General features: G+C 47.8%; 3 protein-coding genes across 7 annotated transcripts in view; 1 reads left to right on the top strand and 2 right to left on the bottom strand.

Annotated features, from left to right (window-relative positions):
• The first annotated feature begins 1,571 nt into the window (after positions 1–1,571).
• LOC128895433 (uncharacterized) lies at positions 1,572–2,858 on the top strand. Its single transcript, XM_054158022.1, has 2 exons — positions 1,572–2,216; positions 2,518–2,858. The coding sequence occupies exons 1-2, from the start codon at positions 1,979–1,981 to the stop codon at positions 2,649–2,651; spliced, it is 372 nt and encodes a 123-aa protein (XP_054013997.1). The 5' UTR covers positions 1,572–1,978; the 3' UTR covers positions 2,652–2,858.
• A 186-nt stretch (positions 2,859–3,044) lies between these two features.
• LOC128894458 (uncharacterized) lies at positions 3,045–4,909 on the bottom strand (the record flags this gene model as incomplete). The annotated part of the gene is made up of 1 exon (XM_054156183.1): positions 3,045–4,909. A coding segment is annotated over one exon (537 nt), but the record flags the coding sequence as incomplete, so codon positions are not given.
• The window catches only part of LOC128895406 (potassium channel subfamily K member 18), a 33,927-nt gene continuing 17,046 nt past the window's right edge, over positions 4,778–21,658 (bottom strand). For 2 of the 5 annotated variants that reach the window (XM_054157959.1, XM_054157968.1), the window contains exons 2-6: positions 7,204–7,632; positions 6,698–7,043; positions 6,092–6,483; positions 5,476–5,923; positions 4,778–5,028 (exon numbers count right to left, since the gene is read on the bottom strand). In XM_054157959.1, the coding sequence (XP_054013934.1) occupies positions 4,913–5,028; positions 5,476–5,923; positions 6,092–6,483; positions 6,698–7,043; positions 7,204–7,461 (1,560 nt within the window). In that variant the 5' untranslated portion in view covers positions 7,462–7,632 and the 3' untranslated portion in view covers positions 4,778–4,912. Of the gene's footprint in view, positions 5,029–5,475; positions 5,924–6,091; positions 6,484–6,697; positions 7,044–7,203; positions 7,633–21,658 lie in introns of those variants that run through there. The other 3 variants (XM_054157993.1, XM_054157984.1, XM_054157976.1) reach the window with 2 other exon arrangements.

Here is a 21,658-nt window from a genome sequence, read left to right as displayed (position 1 = left end):
CCAGGAGTAAAATTCGAGCCACAATTTCATACGTACCAAAGATTCCTTGTGCCACCTCCTCGAATATCATGTCCTCCAGATACCAGGAGTAAAGTCAGGCCAGAATTTCATACGTACCATGTATTCCTCGTACCACCTCTTCGCATATCATGTTCTCCTGTTACCAGGAGTAAAAATGCGACATTTCCCATCACAATTTTAAGCGGGCGATTTGCAACATTGTTGGACTCGAATCGGCTCAAAATTCAACAAAGTTGCAACGCTCAGAAGTACAACAAAGTTGCAATTCAGAAGTTCGGCAAAATGTGACAAAATCCGAAAAATCGACTCGTCTTTGCAACATTGTTGTAGTTTTGAGAGGAGCAATTTGCAACATTGTTGTAGTTTTGAGGGGAGCAATTTGCAACATTGTTGAACTCGACGCCGCTCAAAATTCAACAAAGTTGCGACGCTCAGAAGTACAACAAAGTGGCAACTCAAAAGTTCGACAAAATGTGACAAAATCGGAGAAATCGGCTTTGCAACATTGTTGTAGTTTTGCGGAAAGCGACTTGCAACATTGTTGAATTCAACAAAATTCAACAAAGTTGCAACGCTCAGAAATACAACAAAGTGGCAAGCCAGAAGTACTGTAAAATGTGACAAAATCTGAAAAATCGACTCGACTTTGCAACATTGTTGAAGTTTTGAGCGGAGCCGTTGCAACATTGTTAAACCTGGAAGGATCACAGAAATGAGGGGAAATTATATGGAAGCGTACCAGGAAGTAAAGGGAAATATACCAGGAAATGGAGGAATATTAAAGGGAAATGTGCAAGGTAATGGAGGGAAATTAAAGGGAAATATACTAGTAAATGGAGGAAAACTAAAGGGAAATATACCAGGAAATGGGGGTGGGGGGCGTTAAAGGGAAATGTGGAAGGAAATGAAGGGACAACCTGTATTTACAGATATGTCGGGACGGTTGCCTGCACGTAGGAGCAAACGTGCCACCTCTTCGCATATCATGTTCTCCTGATACCAAAATGTAAAACCGCGCCAGAATTTCCATACGTACCGGAAATGTGCCCCTTGAATTAGGGAACCTTTACTTACATATATGTCGAGCCGGTTGCCTGCTCGTAGGCGCAATCGTGCCACCTCTTCGCATATCATGTCCTCCTGATATCAGGAGTAAAATTCGGGCCAGAATTTCGTACAAACCAAAGATTCCTCGTGCCACCTCTTCGCATATCATGTTGTCCTGATATCAAGAGTAAAATTCGAGCCACAATTTCATACGTACCAAAGATTCCTCGTGCTGCCACCTCTTCGAATCTTTGGTACGTATGAAATTCTGGCCCAAATTTTACTCCTGGTGTCAGAAGAACATGATATGCCAAGAGGTGGCTCGAAGGTAATGTTGTATGTATCTATTTTTGGCCGCATTTTACATTTTGACATCAGAAGTTCGGTAAAGTGTGATAAAATCGAAAAGATCGCCGAGACTCAAAACTTCGAAAAACATTAACATTATTTTTAATCGTATCTAGGAAACTAAACAGTAAATTAGATCCATATGTCTCACAGATGTGTATTAAGATGTATATTTCGAGTTTCAAAGTTCTGAGACGATCTGAACTGATAGAATTTTGACCATCTGAATATAAATTGGTCTATCTAGTAGTAGAATAATATATAAAGTGGAAAGAAGCTCGCAGGAATCGATTACTCGAGTATCGATAGTTCATTTATGAAAGAGTCAGCTTTTGAATGAATTTACGCCATAACTGACGTGCGTTTCGGCAATGACATTTTTCTTTGGCTAAATTAACAAGAATATGATTCACGAAATTGTTTCGAAAACAGTTTTCTGCTCATTCTGATAACGACTAGCCTCAAAATAATATTATTCGTACTTCAGACAGGAAAAACGACTGTACATTCGAAGGTTAGCTTGGACGTTTTCGCATAAGCTTACCAAGTACAACGATTCCGAATGAAAATGAGTGGCGAACTACTACCAGAGTGGTTGAATAATTTTCTGGATGACGTAGAGAGCACCTTATGCCTGCCCATATTACTCCTTATGGTTTTCTGTACCATTCAATTCATAGTTAATCATACCATGGACATAGGATGTACCGTTTATCAAAATATAAAGCAGACATCGGATAACGAAGATGAAGAGGATACCGATAAGGAAAAGGGAGAAGATTTCATAAGCAAAATTAAAGGTTGAAACATCTGAACAAAAATATTTCGTGATAAATTTTGTTTCTTGGCGAACAAACCTAACTGTTTAACTTTCCTTTGAATTCTTTTTGTATCTACGAAAGAAACAGATATCCTAGAGCAGGGTTCAACACGCTTGCACCTTCTAAGAACGGAGAGAGAGAGACCTTACCACAAATCGGGACAGTCCCACTACGACGTTTTTCTACAGTGTCGAACCCTGTTCTAGATTATATCAAACTCAGTGTAAGCTAGAAAATATTGGCCGGTCAAACGATATAAACAAGTTTCTATTTAATATAGGGTTTTTCTATAATCTGGGCTTTGGTAACTATAACACGACTCCAAATATCGAGGACGAGAGCACGGTTGCGCCACCGCTTAAGCCAAATACTCAAGAAGAGGAGTGGGATTATTGTGAAGAGGATGACGATTAACGTTGAAAATGATTAGTCGATTAAACGACACATTAATTCTAAAGTGCTTATCACACAGAAATTAATAACCAATGCATCGAAAAATAGTGTAACGAAACTATTAGATAAATAATCCAATAGTCTTGCGGTACAAACTTCAAAAAAATAAAAGTAGAATAAATAAACGGTTTAGTTCTAGGCCCTACCACAATTCATATAATGCATAGTTAGAAGATTTAAACACTTCTTACCTTAAATTTCGAATGTCCCAAAATTACAATTCACGTGAATGCTGTATAATTATATGGAGAATGAAACCTGACGATTGAAAAATAAAAATTAGAATGGGAGAGATGAATGAGAAGCGTTGTAAACGGACTATGTGTATTTTTTTTCTCACTCGTGACGGAAAAGGAAAGAGAACATATTGTTTAATTATAGTGGGTTTCACGTGTTCACGTAATACACAGCTTTCATCTGGTCGGAACGGAATTTATTATTGACCAATCGTGACTTTTCCGTATAGTGTTCAGTTTCATCACCCATTCTCCCACCTCTCGCCTCTTCGCACCGCCTCTTGCCCCACCTCTCGACTCTTTGCTCCGCCTCTTGGCCCACCTCCCGACTCCTCGCTCCGAATTATTCCTTCAAGAGGTACAAAATGCAAACGAATTTTTGATCCGACTATAATCACGACAAAACGCGCATTTCAAAGTTGTAAACTATAAAGAATCAAGTTTCCAACGCGAGTTCCTTACAAGTTACGCTACGACTGACCGTAAGAAGTTCCACCCTGGCATATCCACCTTCTCAGTGTACGCCACGCCCATTACGCACTGGTCAGCCCTCGAAATCGAACCTCGCATACTTTTTCGGTCAATTGTACAATCAGGTCTCGAAAAAAAGATAACTGGAAGAGAAAGAGGCGTCGTAATCGTATATTTCGATAGTTCGTAGATGTTTGACGCGTGACGCGTCGTACAAAGTATGTTCGCCAGCGAAGTCGCAGTTTCGCGGGCAGCTGTGTAACCTAGCAACGATAATGGTAAGAAGAAGAATATCAGCAGCGATTAAGAGTATTAATTAGTGTTACAGTAACGGTTGTTATAATTTAAACGATAGAAATCTAGTGTTTTTTTGTTTTCCATTCAGGCGGTCCTCTCCCGCCTCTCGTGAACCGGGAATTGCAGGGATCGCGTTCGAGACACTCTTGTCGTAATTAGCTCGAACATCTTCAAACCAGAAGATCTGTACACGAGCAGTTCTATCGACGAAGAAATGCTCCGAAGGCTCAGAGTTATACGACACATTCTCGGTTCCTCGAGACATTGGTAGACGTCGAACAGTGTTCCTAGTCTTCCAGCAAACGCATCTTGCATCGCCTGCAGGTTGTTCTTCTCGCCAACAGTGAGAGTATCTATTATCATACAATCGAGAATCGCTGTTTTCATTACACGTCGCAGCGTTTCTCTCATGGGCCTGTACAGTACCGCCTTCCTTTTATAAATCTTCCATCTCAGATTTCGCCTGTCCAAGAACGTCTATATACTCGTCCTTCGTCAATCTTATCGACCAGCATCGTTATTGAGCAAACAGAGCGCAAAACGATTCGTTTCGATCTTTCTCGTTGTGTCTAAAGGGCGTGGTCTTTGATCGGTTCGCGATAAGGCCACGCCCCGAGAGCTCGTCCCCGCCTACGTTCACATGGAGTCTGGCACTCGCGTTCAACCGTGATTGCAGCGTCACATGAAAACATTGTCGAGGGCGGAGACGTTCTTCCTGGTGGGCGTGGAGGTGGCACAGTTAACACCCTCGTCCTCGAAGGTGACCATCTTCTCGCGACTCCTGGTCGTAGTGGCGGTGCACTCCAATAGACGCGACTGGTTCAACGGGACTGGGTTCACGACGGAAGCGACCGGGGGCGTGATCGCGGAGGCGGGTCTTAGAACGGACGAGGGCGGCGGCGGTGGGACAGCAATGTCGGTGACTGCCGCTGCGGCCAGATTGAACTCGCTGACGCTTCGCGGCACAAAGTATTCGAAATGCAACGAGCTCTCCTGCTGACGATGCGCGTGATGCTGCTGCTGATGATACTGAGTAGGCGACAGGCAGCTCCGCCTCAGCGACTGAGCGCGCTGAAACTGTTGCGTTGAGGCGGCGTTCCTAACGTCGGATGGCGTTTTCTTGCGTGGCAGAGAGTGATGGCCGGGCGATGGCTTTATGGCAGTGTTGGACGCGTGGGCCAGGAGCTTCCCGTCGCCGGGGCTCCTGGCCTGATGCTGTCAGGATGTTGGCACCATGGACATGGCGATTGCTTCGTCTTCCTGTTCGGACAGTCGCGAATCGCTGGTGCCTCCGCCGTCGTCGAGGTCGCCTTTGAGCCCAAGACCGGCACCTGCTGGAAAACAGAGCCGTGGTCACTCCCTTTCGCCGACACCGGGGCTTCGGTACGCGTGGCACGACAAATGATTTTAATTGAAGGGGTTTTATGCAGAGTGGTCAAGATGCTCGATCGAAATCCCCGACGCGATTGGATCAGTACCGCTCTCTTGGAAAGTGTAACACGTTTGCTCGTCAAAAATTCGACACTATCGAGCCCGACACCTGCTCGTAGTTCAACCTTACGGTTACAGAATTATAATAGCGTAGCAAATAAAGACGTAGAAAGATATCTCTGGCAGTGGATACTCGAAGAACGCTTTAAGGTGTAAAAGTATCTTAACCCGGTGACGGTACGGTCGCCGGGCTCAAAGTGTCAAGGTCACGGTCTAAAGCGGAACTGGGAGATTCTTTCTCGCCCGGAACGATCTGGCGGTTCCCCGTCGAATGCCTGCATCAGGGATACCTGTACCACCGATAGGTCCGACCACCACCCCCGACGACATGCCGCAGGTTCTACCGAAGACCCTGACCACGCGTACCACCTCCTCCTGGACGAGGTTGAAGCACATGGCGATCAGGCCCATCCCGGCGAGTATGTAGAGCGAGCAGGCGCACAGGCTGAGCTCCTCCAGGGTGGCGGACGCCGCGTTTCTTCCGACCGGCATCAGGTCGCCAAACCCGATCGTTCCGAGGCTCGTGAAGCAGAAGTAACCGCCTTCTAGAAGGCTCCAGCCCTCCAGTCGATTGAACATTACGGCGCCGCCGCATATGTAAATCAGCATGATCACCAGGCATAGGCTTATCGGTATCCTGACGGTGTTCGTCTCCACCACATAGCCAGGCGACGAGCTCGTCGACAGGGACAGGGAGCACGGATGAAAGTGGCGTTTACCGTTGCCAGACGACACGTCCTGGAACAATAAGCCAGGTCAGAAATAGGCTAGACGACCTGTTAAGAGAAGGGATTCTCGAACCCGGGACATTTAATTAAATGCGGATTTGTAACTAATATATCACCGTTGTTTTTAATAATACGAATGTAACACGTGGATGTTACATGACCCTAAAGAGTATCGTACCTGAAGGGCGGCAGTAGAGCTGGTGGTAGCGTGCAGGAGGCCTTCGCTTCCGCAATCCAGCAGAATCGCACTGCTGGTGCCCCGCGTCCCTAAATCGTCGCAGGAGCTCTCCCTGCTGGCCGAATAGTAATTGCCGGATTTAGAGTCGACGTGGTTGTCGTATCTATACGTCTTGCTCATGATACCGCCGACTGGCGGTGGAGGGGGCGGTGGTTGTTGCTTCCTCGTGCAATTACGTGGCCTGCAAAGCCGCCCGTACAAACGGCGGAAGCTCCTCGCGAGAACGTCGCCAACCGTGCTCAAATAGACCAGCATCAGGGGAATCCCGGCCAGAGCGTAAACTATGGTGATCAAACGACCCCAAACCGTGCGAGGCGCTACACTGCCGTACCCTGAAACGTCGATCGAGCGATTAACGTTAGGATCGTTTATGATGACAATGGCTAGTATCAGGTACGCGGCTTTAGATTAGGTAGACATCCTTCTATCTGTACAGGATTTGATTTTTACAGGTAAGTAGGTTTTAGACTCAGTCCCTCGGTTGGCAGTTTGTAATTACAAGTGTTGCATCGAATGTGATAAATATACCAGGATAGCGAACATTACCTATTGTCGTGATCAGCGTCAGAGAGTACAACAAGCTACCGCTGAAGGTCCACCGTCGGTGCGGCCGCCTATCTACTGCGTGATCCCTGGATCGCGATGATTCGTATTGCGAGGAAGTCCGCCTAAGACCGCGAGCGAGGTTCTCCTGAAACTCGAACACCTCTCTGGCTGCTAGTCTCGTCCAATTTTCTTTGTACAGCACGTTCAGATCTTCGGTGATGCTCCAAAGCCTCTCCACGGTGCGCGCCCTGAGCTCCATGGCTACGGTGTCATCCTCGAGGCTCGGCACAACGTACGATCCTCCCTCGGCCTTCGGGCCGCTGGGAAGCAGCTCGCTCGTCGAATCCTGGAATAGGCAAATTTCTATTAGAGGGAATACAGGGATACCCGAACCGTATACTCTAGGTTAATTGGTGTCTCCTGGGGAGGAGGGTATAGGTCCTATGGAAGTGAGGGGAATCCTCGGAAGATCCTAAGAGAGTCTAAGCTGCTAGAAGTCCACTCACCGATTTGAGGCCACCCTCCAAGGCCATGAACGCGAACGCGCCAAGCAGCGCGTAGCCCAGCACGAGAACGCAGACCCCCAGACTGGCCAAAAGTCCGGGCGTCTTGGTGGACGTCGCGGTGCTGCAGCTGCAGCAACAGCAGAGCAGTTCCGCGCCCCTGACGGACGTGCTGATCCGCAAGGCCTCAGCGTTCGCATTTGCATTTCTTCCTGGACAGCATCTCGGCGCCCTCTGATAGTAGTCGCCCGTGCTCTGCATCGTTCCGTCGTCTTATCAAAACGCTGCTACCGGCAGCGTCGCCGTCGTCGCCGTCGCCGCAGCTGCAGCTGCAGGTGCAGCGACCGACGCCGCAGCTGCAGCCGCAACCGGTCGCCTCCTATCGTTCCACTATCCTCCCTCGAGCCTCGTCCATCTGGTGCGGTGGCAAGCCTGTCGTAGAGATTAGCGTTATCCGATTAGACGTCCCCTCGCCCCCTCTGCCGGACTAATTGCTCCTTACTCGGCAATTAAGGCCTCGTGTGAGATCCCCAAGATCCTCGGGTAAACGGATCTTAGACGTTACCGTGTAAGCGTCCGTTGGGGATCACGTGGTTAAACGCGAGTGATAGATGCTATCGTGAACTAACCAGGGAATTCGAAACTTCCACGGGATATCTTCATGATATAAGGAGTTTTCCGAGTTAAAGGGCCACGGACAAACCGGAGAGTGTAGGGACAGGGTTGCCAACGTTGAGCCGAACTGACGTCACAAATCGTTGCATCCTTGTTTCTTATACGCGCCACTCTACACTAGGTTTCCCCTCTACTAATCCTTATTGCGTCGCGCAAGGCTCAACGCAGTCAATTTCGCTCAACTTATGGCAACCCCATAACCATCCAAGGACTGATATTCAGAGCCGAATATCTCTGAAGGTATCGCGATTAAGACAAGTGTACCTTGATACTTTTCCTCGTAAAATTTGCTACTTTATCGAATTCCGTTGTTTAGAAAAATATATAGACGACCTTCGAATATCCTACAGCATTTCCGGTTCCGAACCAATGATTTTCGTTTAAACGGTCCTTGTTTTCATTTAGATTTCAGAACTAATTCGAAATTACGTCATCCGAATTCCTCTACATGTTTGCATATTTCGATTCTAGCGAAACGAGACGCGAAAATTACGCGTACGTTGTTACGCAAGCCATCCGCGCGCAACTTGTTTCCGGAAATTCTGTGCGTCAGATGTCTGGCCCTGAATGCCACTGTTAGTTGTCGCGGCGAAGGAAGAATCGCGCCGACGATGATTTGTTTAAGATAGAATTTTCGATGCATGCACGATCCGACGAGTAGTTTGAAACAGATTCCGTCAGGATGAACGTGTCCTCGATTAGGGATCTCCTACGGAACATCCCTTGACCTCGGTACATTAAATCTCGAAGATCGATAGTCATCCCTTTTCAACTGAATTCTTTCCTCGAGACTGCACACGACGGGTCTCCAGCTCAGACTCCCGGCATCATAGTGTCGGACCAATCAATGTTCAATTTTGACGACAATGGTTTTCGACTTTTCCGTAGGATCATCGTTTCTATAATGTCTCGAAGCTGGATTCCTCAAAGCGTATTGGAACAACAGAGGAGCATTCTCCTCGTTATACCTGCAGTTCTCTCCTATCTCTCGTTCGAGGTGTACTTTATTTCCTTTTCTCTGGTGCGCGTCGCCTCCTGCGGAAAAATCCTAACGACGTCGTTCCGTCAAACAAGAATTCCTCGAGGAAGGAAGGCAACTGCTCGATGCATTCTATAAGATTCTCGTGCCCCTTGTTATCCGCAGTCGTGCTCTCTGAGATATAGAATGCCTTCGCGGTATAAAGCACGACAAACTACGAAGTAAACTGCTGCTAGATCAGCAAACGTCCCGAGGTTACATCGCAAACATGTCGACGCAAGTGGATGACATGGTGGGGTATCCTCGTTCTGGTCGTTGGTGCCTATGCATATTTATTCACGGATACTCGTAACTATATATACATGAGAAGGCATAATCCTGAGATGACCAATGCTCTAGGATTCATGTCCTGAGATGACCACGTCCTGAAATAATCATGTCCTCGGATGTCAACGTCCTATGTCGACAGTCCTATGACAACAGTCTCCATGGTGTGTGCTGACGAGTCTGGTGACGTCACACAGAGCTAGGAAGGAAGCTACATCGCTGTATCTTTGTCTCTTGTGCCGAGTCTGCTAGCGAAGACTCGACAGAGAGTTTGAAACAGATTCCGTCAGGATGAACGTGCCCTCGATTAGGGATCTCCTACGGAACATCCCTTGACTTCGGTACATTAAATCTCGAAGATCGATAGTCATCCCTTTTCAATTGAATTCTTTCCGCGAGGTTGCGTTGAGCCAAGCGCGGCGTCACGAATTGCTGTATCCTTGTTCCTTATACGCACCACTTTGCTATCCCCCTGTCCAGTGTACCTCAATACGTCGCGTAAGGCCCAACGCGGCCGATTTCCCTCGACTCGTGGCAACCCTGCTCGGGGCCTGCAATGGCGGCCTCGTGCAATGGCGGCGTCGACTCCCAACTGCCTGACTGTTCCCCGCGGTTGGCCCGTCTGGTCAAAAGGCGAAAGAGATAGCTACGCGTAGATACGCGAGCATTGAAACGAGCGTGGACACAGCGAGGCGGAGGAGCGGGCAGTTCGCGGCGTATGTAGTCCACCGTGCGCGATAGCGTGCGTGTTGGCTGAGTCGCGCGGTTACATACGTTTGTTACAAAGCACGTGTACCAGGAGGGGCTCTTGCACCGTGTAGGAGGCGGATACGCGGCTGGAGGTCGATTGTGAGGCTATTTCTGCCGCGTAACACGTCCGTGTACGCGCGATGGGACGCGATCGCTTTATCAGCCACCGACTCCGGCCGCGCTTCCCATCCAACTTTTGCTGGCTGGTTAAAAGCGCGAAAGCGGGACATTTATTTCGGGAAATCGAGCCGTCCGATTATTAACTCCCCCGTAATGGGACGCTCGCTGGCAGGAAATTGAAAAATACAGGCTACAGGACCGGGACGCGATTCTTTTCAGCGTCCATTGAGGAAATGGGAGTTCGCGCCGGGGTGATTTATACGAAGTGACCGATTGGGTTATTTCCGAAGAGCTATTTCCTGCGAAGATACGAAAAGAATATTTAGACGGATGTACTATAGCACGTCCTGTGGCTGGCGAAGGATGACTACATGGGAAACTCGATATTCTTGGTAGGAATTTTAAAAAGAAAAGGCCAGGACCCAACGCAGACCTTACGTCGTTAATTCTTGAGACATTCGACTTTTAAAGTTGTCGATTAGCAGACCCAGAACAAGAGGCACCTATCATTTTCTCTCCTCTCTTGCTTTCCCTTACGGAGAACCGGCACCACAACGTCCATGAGAATCCCACAAGCCTAATCTGATTAAGACGTCTGACCCAAACATGACCCATACTCCTTCCGGAGACAAATTGTCTATTTCCCTTTGAAATGCACAGTGGTTTACGTCAGTAAACTATATTAGATAGCTCTGTATTAGATAGAGCTCCGTGGATCGTTCATTAACCGAAGGGTGTGGAAGGGATGGAAACGAGCGCGTGTAAATAGCTGTCACCCTCTGTGTACATGCCTCGCGTTAAAGGAAACTAGGTTGTCGAGCCTTGCTTCACGTCTTCTTCTTTAACACGGAACCTTTGTTACCCGCGCAACGCTTAACTAAACCTTCTATTATCCGAACAGTGTCGTCCTAGGAATAATAAAAATAATGAACGTTCCAAACCGACTGAAAGAAAACTTTGAGGTTAGGAAATGTTTGTACTTTGGTTTGCGACGAATCGAGCCGGATAAATGGTATCCACGGGTCGCTGACACATCGTGTAAAACGTGGGATACGAATATTTTCGTGGTGAAAACGCAGGTAAAAATTACGTTTGCAAATAGGAAAGGAGACACCGTGACGGGGTTGCGCAGGTTGCGACGGTGTATGTGGAGCGTACAAGGGAAAGATAGAAGGTTTCGCAGCCGCCCCAGTTGAAGCATTGTACCGTGGTTACCAGAGATAAGGCATGAAATTAAATTCGACGGAATGTGGGTCGTCGTGGTATCCCTCCTTCCGCGAGCGTCCTACGGCGACGTCGACGTCGACGTCACGGATGCACAGCTACGCTGGGACGTTCTCGAGCGTTATGCACCTACTCGGATGAATTCGCGATTCAACGTATTCCTCGTATCGAGGCGAATTGTGCCGCGTTCTGCGCTCCAAGTAAAGAGAGGAACACGGAAAAAAGCTTACTGATCAATCCGTCGGAATGTTAGAACGTGCCATTTCATTGGAGGTAGGCTTCTTCGTCGGAGATTTAATTTGGCAGCTAGTAGCAGAAAGTAGCTATGTTCGTTTCAAGCGGACGTATTCTTTGTTACATCTTTGTGGGAGTATTGTCAATGCTCGCAGCCAGGGTTCAGTCGCCGAACGTTCTTGTAAAACGTCGAGCAATTTGATCGAGTTCGCGAGGGATCCCGAGTCCCTCGCGAATAGGCCAGCCTAATTGGAATTTATGTGATGCGCACACCTCGACGGAGGTGTAACGCGCGTAACTAATTAACACGGGGAAGATAATCCGAGTGAATCGCGTCTAAACAATGGCTCCCGCGTGGCTGGAGCGATCGAACGACAATGGGGATAGGGGAACGTCAGAACTCGAGGAGCAACGCGCGACTTATCCCCCGCCTGGATGATCGATCCCGTACGCTTCGACGAATGTTCGAATGTTTCAGCCGCGTTTTATGAAACAGACCCCTTCGGTCTACGTTTATTCGCCCATGAACGGTATGGAAAGGAATGCTAGCGTCATCGACGTTGGCGAATTTTTAAATAAGAGTGCATCGAGAAGAGTCGATAAGGTAGACCGTTCTCTCGATAATGTAGAACATTCAGGATTACTCTACCGGCAAGCCTCGGTAACACAGAACGTTTGGTCGATAACGTAGATAGATCTACTGGTATAGTAGATCGCTCCCGATAAATCCGTCACGGCAGTGCGTGAACACGGGAAAATTCGCGCAAAGTTGCCATTGCGTTTAGCCCTGTCGGAGTGGCGTGTTTAGGGGGCGGGTGGAACGGGGGCGGGGGGCATAAAGAAATTTCATTTATCGGGGCAGCTTAGTGCGACCGGGAATTCGAATCAACCGCTTCTCCTCGCGTTACACAAACATTTCATCCGGGATTACATTGCTCCGATATGTGCGCCGTGTTTCCTTCCGGCGTTTCGACTTTCCCGTGCATGGAAAATCGACGTGCATGCTGGTAGGGAGGAGGCGGGGGCGGGGAGGTGGAACACGAGACAGAGACGGATCGGTGTAACAAAGGCGGAAAGAGGAGCACGCGCGCGCGAGCGGGCGGAGATAACGAGCGACAGGATACGAAAAAGAAAGAGTGGCCTGCTGGGTGTGAGAAAGTAGCTACAAAATGAGCCGTAGATGTGGCGATAAGGCGACACGGAGCCCCTGTACGGGGCGGGGAACAAAAGGAGAACAAATTTAAGTGGCGCGGAACGATAGAAGCGACATCCACGGTGACAAATGAACGCCGCTTTGGGAGAAAATAAGGGGCCAAGGGGCTGTTTATTGGCCACTGTGCGCCAATGTAACCTGCTTCTTACGGGTCACTCGGTAACGTAGGGACCCTGGTCTGGGGTCGGATACACGTGCTATCGCGGGCAAATTGTGATAAATTAATAATATTGGATTACTTGATACCTGATAAACCATTCATGTGTAATGTAATATATGTATGAAACGTAGGATAATGAAATAGGTATGCTGGTGAATGGTTCAGGTTAGCCTAATTGATACATGATTCGATATTATTAATTCCTTGATCCCGACCTGATAAACTGTTACCGTAACTGTTACGTCATTAACTGACAAGCGTTTAGGCGTTTGTAATCAGAAGAGCAACTGGTTGAGAATGTTTGAGACAGCAGGTATTATATGTTCGATGTGAAGCAAACTGTCGATAACGTAGAATGCTTAAACGATAAGGCAGGTCGCTCTATTGGTATTACAGACCACTCTATCGATAATACTCGAAAACGTAGACCATTTAGTCGATAAGACAGATCTTTCTATCGCTATTACAAATCGCTCTAGAAGGGTAAAATAAATCCGAAGAAACGCCCATTCTCTTTCAGATTAATAAACTAGCTACAATGTAGGATAGCCTAAGGTTCTCAGCAGGATACTTTAATACACCCGAGGGAACGATTGTCCCGTAACTTGGACGACCTAAGGGTTCGCGCAACCTGTTTCAACGCACCTGGGGCGACGATTGTTGACCTCAAAGGTTCGAAAGGGGTATCGGAGATAAGAATAAAGTGGACGGCGGGAGACGTGGGGCGAAGAGAAAAAGGGGGAGGGGTGGTTTGGTCGCAGTATAATCGGCAACGCTGGTAATACCGCGTAACGAGTTAGCACAACGAAGCCAGGGGTCTTCGCGGCCCTGGCAGCTTGAAATCGATAGCCGGAGCAGCTAGAGGCGTGGGAGTCTGCAGCCTCGGTGGCACGGGCGAGAGGGAGAGGGACACAAAGAGACGTTGGACCGAATTTCCGGAGCAAGACGAACTCGCGAAGAACTGGAAGGAGGTGGCTCGAGTGGAGGAACCGCGAAGAAAGCGAGACGCTAACTAAAGGCGGACACCAGGCGCGGGTAGGCTCGTCGAATCCGTTTAGATTCGATTCCCTGTTGCCCGGAGTTTCGCCAAATTACCAGTCTACGTTCAGGCTCTAGTGCGTCGTCTGATAGACCGGAGGGCACCGTCTATAACGAGGCTTATCATTGTGGGTTCGTTTGCAGAACTTTCTTTGGGAGACGGGGCATCCATCCTCGACAATGTTACCTTTGCCGAGTGCACCGGGTCCTCGAGTCAGGGTACATTCTATCGTCTATCCGGTGCCATAGCTAAACAGTTAGCTGAATTTAATTGGGGCGTCAGGCACTACATCCCTCGGAACTACGTATCCTAGGCGGAGGATTAATCCGATCCAGCTTTGTTGGAATTAAGTCGAAGAGAGCTTGAACGTACGCAATCCCTGCCACGTAGCCTACCAGCGGAATCCATGTAGCGTCCTGTAGCCAATGCCAAAACACTTGCCATATCCGAACTTGAACCTGTAGCAACGGCTGCACAGACGCTTACAGCGGAGACGACTAAGTCTATAGGGTGTCTGAGGTTCCGCCAAATTAGCAGTGATCGTCGGGGTCGGAGCACGTCGCCTAGTAGAGGGGGACACCATCGGTCTCGAGACGATCCTTTCGAGCGTATAATGGGCGAATCGGCGAAACGAGACGAAGAGCTGGAAAGTCGCGGAAGCCTTTAAGGAAATAGGTCGAGAACCAATAAGTCGTTTAAAGGACTCTTTACGGTCCCGCTTGCCGGTCGAGAGATTTATGGAGCCGCCTTTTAATTAAACCTGACCGTGTCCCCGCTCCCTGGGCTGAATGACGCTTTCGATAACGGAGATTCGCGTGCTGCTTGCTTGATTCAATCCCCATAACTTAGCACCGTGCACGTCGAAAATTCGTTTATCCTTTTGTCTGATAGATGCTTGAGTTGCTCTATCTTCGACTAGACTGTTCACCTGGTAGGCCTCGAGCACCATGAGGTTTAAGTCTGACTAGGTGTACACTAGTTCTTCTGTGGTGTTAGGATAGAAAAGGGATGGATCAAAACTGGAACTCCATAGCTGAGTGACCATTCCTGAGGCCTGTGAGGGATGGATCCTTGCAACCCCTATGGTAGCCCCATGATATCGTAAGGCCCTGTCGTCTTTGAGGTCAAGCTGTTCTTCTACCTCCCCACTTAGGCTCCCTTTTACTTCTCGCCTCATAGCTAATGGTCTCCAACATATCTTCAGCTTCCTACACACCTGTTGTCCTCGTGCTACCTCTGTTACTTTTATGGTGGTGATGGCCCTCTAGTGGTGAGCACAAGAGGTGCTACCACAATTTAATAGCACAACTCGAATCCTTAGGCTACCTATCGTCTACCAACATCTACCAACATGTACCAACAACCCCCACTGATCCAACGATCGGTTCAGCATATTCGAGCCTACCCAAACCCCAGTATCTTCGAGTCGTTCCAAGATGATGCGATTATTTGGTGCAGTCGCGCCAGCTTGAAGCTACCCCGGCAATCGTCGACTTCCACAGCGGAAAGAGTTCAAGTGTCTCGAATTAAATGCGTCTGCTCACACGAGATAACGAGCCCGTAACTATCTGCTTGTCGCGTCAACTGAATCCCCGCAGACAAATAACAGTAACTTCTCTACCTTGTATATAGCCCCAAGGCACGTAATCTGGCCTCGTTGCGCGTTACTTAGCGTCAATTACATAGCTGCGCGGACGCGCGCAGGTGAGAGGTTCAGCCGTTCCAATTTTTCATTCTATTTAGCGAGGGCAAGGCTGTCTTTAGCTCTGACTCAGGCCTATATAAGCGGTTGAACAATGGGGTGTGAGATGCAAAAAATTCTCGACTGGAGGAAACAGTGTGTGGTCCAGTTCACCACCTTCTGAGCTGCATCACAAGGTACGAAGTGTGCTGGAGTATGACCTCGGGTGAGGAATTGTACCATTATAACCTCCAAATGATTGTTCCGGTCTTTCATACTGGTGCATGCGACAGCTCGAGCTATTACAGCTTAATTTTAATTTTCTTCTTACAACAAATTTTGTAATCGCATTAACTAAGCCGCTGATCAACCGCTTTCTTAAATATTGAAGATGGCTATATTTTTAAGTAACTTAAATAAAAGAAATCTATCTATACAGTAGTGTTTCCCCTTCACCCACGGGTTCGAAGTTTTCTGGGAAAATTCTGCCTTCTGCGCCGGTGGCGAACGCCGGAGGACACCCTGCGAGGGAAAAAGGGGAACCCCGCGAGACGGGCGAAATTTCATTGGGTGCCTCGCTTCCGAGTGACATTTCTCTCCTAACTCTGGTTTACCGAGGAGTTCCTTCTCGATTTTACTCTCTGGTCTGCGAAACGCGACGAAAATCCGACACGGTTCCGCGGGATTCGAGGAACGATTTCGGTTCTTCCCCTCCGGCGCGGCCGCGCCGATAAATCTCGTTTCCGTCGCGCTTGGGATAAAAGCGCCGAGTCGTCGAACCGCAATCCCGTCCCCCGACTCCCGTGCACTTTCCCTTCGGCGGGGCGTTTTATAAACTCACGTTTCATTTGCGCCTTTGTTTCCGAGGGAGATTGATGATTGTAATTACCGGGGGATCGCGGAAGACGTGATAGTATTACCAGATCCTCGCGCGTGGAACGTCAGAATTTCCTCTATCAGGGCAGTAGCATTCGAGGAATTTATTCCGGGCAAACGGCACGGTCGATTCATTCGAGATTTTTATGGACGGTTTAGCATGTTTTTGAGATTCGAGAAATATGTTTCTTGGGTCGAGAAAGTAAATGATGTCGGTGATATGCTTAATTTAGAAAAAAAATGGCGGTGGTTGTGTAACGAGGAGGGTACCTTCGCTTCAGATTGAGTTAGGTCGAATAACCGAAGCTTTTTGTAACCACCAGATGACGCTTTACAGCGTGGATCGAGATAATTCAAAAATATTCTAAATTGACAAGATGGCGTCGTTAATTCCGACCTTGGTAGCCCCTATAATTTCTCTTCCTAGCAGAATTTCGCAGTAAACGTTACAATAGTTTCTTTCAACTATCATAATAGAGAAAGTTCTTCCTCTTACATCGCCCAGGTGGAGCCACCGTCGCGGCGGACCCTCGTAAATGGACTGAAGCCTGTCGCTCATAGTAGCCATGCGAAGCGAGGGTCCACGCGTCGCGTCTGAAAAGGAATCTACGATGCGCACCGTGTGTCGCAAAGTAGGTTATGCAAAAAGCGAAATGTGTGTCGAACGGTGGAGTGTAGGGGTTGTGCGGGAAGAGGGGGCTGCAGGGTTATCGGCAGAGGCCAGGCCTCGTCTAAAGTTTCCGGCTTTATGGCCAGCTAAAATCGAGAGGGAACATTCAATTAGGTCTTATCGGTTCTCGAGCCGAGTTTTTATCGCGTTTGATCGCCCTTTATTCGTGTATACGCTCGACCCTGGCCTGGCCCGCGGCTTTTCCACTCTTATCTCGCCGCTCGTGCCTCATTTGCGAACGAGAACCTCTTCCATCGCAGCTCCGAGGATAAAAAGGCTGCTTCTGGTTTCTCCTTAACCCCTCCTGCAAACCCGTCGGCCCTTCTTCCCTTATCGCCTCGCCTTACCTCCTTCCCACCCCCGCTACAACTATAAATACCGCCACCGTTTACAAACCTTGCAACTCCAACGATTTATTCGCTTCCCTCCCGCGCCTGACGACATTACCCGATTACCATCGCGAACTTTCACCGTTGTTACTTCGCGAGACAATTAACCGAGCAATTAATCGCCAACTTCGTCGCTCTTCGCGAAGCTTAAACGCTTTAGGACTGTTCTTGTAATACTTGTAGTCAGTTTACTATCTGTCGATCGTCCGTCGACGTTCATCGAATAGGTCGGCTACTCTGTTGCCCAGGACTGAGCCTTAAAGCGGTGCGTACAGCTAGCGCCACTTGGGAAGCTCCGCGCCACCTAGCGAATCAAACGGACAACTCAGGTGGGCCAGCGAAGATTTAGGCGGACTGAAGTTCATTTTGATTTTCCCCGGTCTGCTTCGATTATATTCCTATGTGGTGCATGATTTAGCTTAGAGGTTACGTCAGAGATTCGTCTTCTTATAGAAGTTAGCGTGGAAGATGATTTCTATCGCGTTATCTGATGCCTTATTCGCTTTGAGAAGATTGTCAGTCCTCAGATGGATTAGTGTGCTGTATTTCCAGCATACTTTCTGATACCTTTCCTATCTCAGGTTCAGTCAATCCAATCGACCAAGGTAAACATTAAACTAGCGGCCTAGGCGATTAATATCCAGGAAGACATTTAACGTAAAACTTTCCCAAAGTCTTTATCTTCCAAGTGTTCTGTGTTTTTGTTCTAAGCGGAGTTATAACGGAGTTCCTCGTATCGCGCTGTACATAGTCGATTCTAACGAGCAAAGGAAATCCAAGGAAAATTTCTCGATATCCGAACGTAAATTAAGGGGATTAAACGGGTAGGAAGTTTCGGTAGCAGACAGATGCGCGCTACGTTGGGATTTCCGGCGACTACAAGCGATATAAAGCAGTCCTTAACTTCTTCTTAACGTCCCTGTCGGTCCACCCTATAAGGTGCCCGGCGTAACTTCCATCGCAACGACGCTTTTCACGGCGAGCGCATTCGAACGGAATGAATGGTGGAAACTCGATAACGCCGCGAGAAAATATTTTCACACTGCACGGTTTTCTTGGCCCTCTCGAACGTAACTTTCCTCATTTCCTTCGCCGTTGAACGAATCGAACCCATCGACTCGGTGAAAACGCGGGGAAAGTAATGCCTCGCCATCGCCTAATTGCCCCCTGCTTCGGAAAGTAAACTCTGCCCGAAATATTCCTAGTTCCCGAACATCACGACACGTTCGTGGCGGGGGACGAACTAAATTAACAGCGAAAGAAATCGAGGGAAAGAACAATGGCAAATTTCCAAAACTGTCGGTTATATAGTCAGAGGTAACTAGTGATAGTTTCTGGTTTTAATTTAGATAGTCTGGCGCGATATAGGAGAGCTTAGATCCGCGCACAAAGGGTTAATTAACTTGCAGGTTGAACGCCGCAGACTGCGGCAGCGCGATGAGAAAAACAGCGGGCGTGAGTGCAAGGGAGGAAACACCGTGGGAAGGGTGTTATTTGAAATGCCCGGGGCGATAAGTTTCCAGAAGGAGTATTTCACAAGCCCCGAGTACATAAACGCCGCTAATAAAGGCCTCAAAGGACCAAGGAACGGGAAGGATACCCGCGTAAGTCTACCCTTAATCCCTCTTCTTCCGGCTGGACGAAAAAGAAAGAGAGGAAGGAGAACGTGGAGCAGGGGAGCCCATTTGCTGAAGACCCTCAGGATTACGAGCTCTCGAAAGTAACCGGTCTGCACTCTGTTTAGTTGGTAAAAAAAATTGAACACTCCTTGCCCGAAAAAAGCAACATAACAATGTGTCTTGATAGTCGAAACTATTGACCAAACAGTTTGAAAATAAATTAAGTTGCGATATTTCTTGCAAACGCAGTGTATCCAAGAAAGAGTCGATATCTCGGTTACTATCGATTCTAGCGTAAGTTTGTATGGAATAAAAAAGTTGATGAATTTGATTTGCAGTAAGTTCTGTTATGTACACTTTTCTCGTAGAAGCTACGATAAGCGAGATATCGTTCATTGTATACGGGATACCCCAAACAACTCTAGCGAAAGGAGGTTACACGATAGGCTGATGGGCTACCGAGTCAAGTGGTTAGTTCGAGTGGACAGCCGTGGGTAAAGTTTGAGAAATACCGACCAACAGGACTTAACGTTGTCCTTTCCACGCTGGGTGAAGGAGTGGAACGAACGAAACTCGATAGATCATTCAACGTAATGGAGTGGCGTGGATAAACACGTCGAACGATACAAGTTCAACAAACTGCTTCTCCAGTTGAACAATTTTCACTTCACGCTTCTAATACGAGCGAAGCTGCTTACCTTCTACTTCGGTGCGCTCAATTGAGAAATCTCGAAGGATTCGACGGTCTTAGTAAATTCAAAGGACATCTTCAAAGGAGGCGTTCCGATACGGGTTTAGATTAGGACGTGTTGAGACCTAACCTAAAAAATATCTTTTCCCATTCATTTTAATTTATTCATTGATCGAGAAGTAGGAATGCAGAACGGAAACTCAATTGAAAACCTAATTATCTATAAAAGTTATGTTCATTTGAATAAAGGAAAGATGACGAATAAACGAACAGCACCATTTTTGCCTTTTTCAGGCGCGAAATTCAAAAGGGACCAGTACGAAACTATAGACATCGTACGATGAACATTTAAAATTTTTTCTACATTAGGAACCCTACGTCGTCTCTAATACCAATAAAAACAATAGTGGAGGAGGATGAATAAAATAAAGAGCTCGCGTATCGTCCTCACGGAACGTGCACGGAACCAATTACGCTAAAAGATCTGTGACACTGTGCTCGTGGAGTCACAAGTTACTCGAGGAGGCAGAAAAAGTCCCGAATGGAAGGAGCATGGCGAGATAGACGCTGAAGAAAGAGAGAGAATGCAAAAAGGAAAAGAAAAGGGTCGATGGAGGAACCGTGGAAGCTTCCGTGGGCAGGAATGACAACTATAGCCTGCCACGTCATTATGAATTATCTATGTGGGTGCGACGCCTGCGCTTTTCCACCGAGTAAAAGCGAATTTCGCTGACGAATCGACAGCCGCGTCCCACTGTTGCGGATCGAACAACGACCGGCAGGAGCATTACTCGTGTGAACGAGCAGTTTATTTTCGGTTTACCCTCTGCTTTCTGCCACGGTTAGGGTCTCCTCGCAATCACGCTTTGCGAGCTACATCAATGTTCGTAGTTAATCGTTTCCCGAGGTATAGGTTTCAGTTCATCCCTCGTGTTCTAAGCGAATACACTGGCGTAGCCTCGATGTTCGAAGCTTCAATTCAGCCTCTCAAAAGTATATCTACTACGAAGAATGTTTCTTGATTTAGTCTCGACGTTCAAAGTATGCATTCTTACTCTTCAAGATTCAAAGCATGTCCTCCAAGTAGTCCTCGTGTCGCAAGGTACAGATTCCAACTCGTCCTCATTTTTAACCGACTTCGAAAAGAAGGAGGTTACTCGATTCGACATGTATATATATATATTTTTTTCCAAAGCTCAGCTACCAACCGATCCCCATTTCCCTAAGTACTCCACCAATCATTTCTGTATCTCTAAAGCATATCCTCAGCTACTATTGGTCTACCTATCCACGTATCCTCAACTTTCAGACCAAACTCAACCGGTCCATGCAACGTCCACGAGAATACAATTCGAACTGGCCAACGTTAAGCTCTTTAAGCTTCGCCGAGTAATTTCGCAGTTGTCTCGAGCCAGCCGCGTTAACAGCTTCCGATAAATGTCCCGTCTTTGTTAGCACTTCCGGCTCGCTCACCCGGCAACTCGTCAGCGAAACCAGCTTTTACCGCGAACACGACGAAACTACCCTCCTCGAGTGACTTCCCACCCCCTCTCCCCTACCAGGAGGACTAGTTACTCCAGTTCCGAGGCTTGGTTTTGTTAATCTTTTTCTTTTGGGGCCATGCAGGTGATGGCCCAGTGAAGCAAACCCTGTAGGGAGAGCGAGACTGAGGATTAAACATCTGACTACCCCAGGTTTACCAATGGAGGTCCTTGGGATTGATTCCAGGGATAGAGTTGCTTTATGATAGTTTTTTCTTTGTCAGGAGGAATGTAGGCTTTTGGGGTAGCGTTTGGTGAAAAGAGAGATGT

The sequence above is a fragment of the Hylaeus anthracinus genome, unplaced genomic scaffold, assembly GCF_026225885.1.
Source record: "Hylaeus anthracinus isolate JK02 unplaced genomic scaffold, UHH_iyHylAnth1.0_haploid 0, whole genome shotgun sequence".
Lineage (NCBI taxonomy): Eukaryota > Metazoa > Arthropoda > Insecta > Hymenoptera > Colletidae > Hylaeus > Hylaeus anthracinus.
Note: the sequence above shows the minus strand (reverse complement) of the source record. Positions and strands in the feature narration are given on the sequence as shown.

Bases quoted from the DNA above. Each gene is read 5' to 3' on its own strand.
- LOC128895433 (XM_054158022.1), top strand. From the start codon at position 1,979: ATGAAAATGAGTGGCGAACTACTACCAGAGTGGTTGAATAATTTTCTG. The intron at 2,217-2,517 runs GTTGAAACATCT...TATTTAATATAG, and splicing joins TTTCATAAGCAAAATTAAAG to GGTTTTTCTATAATCTGGGC.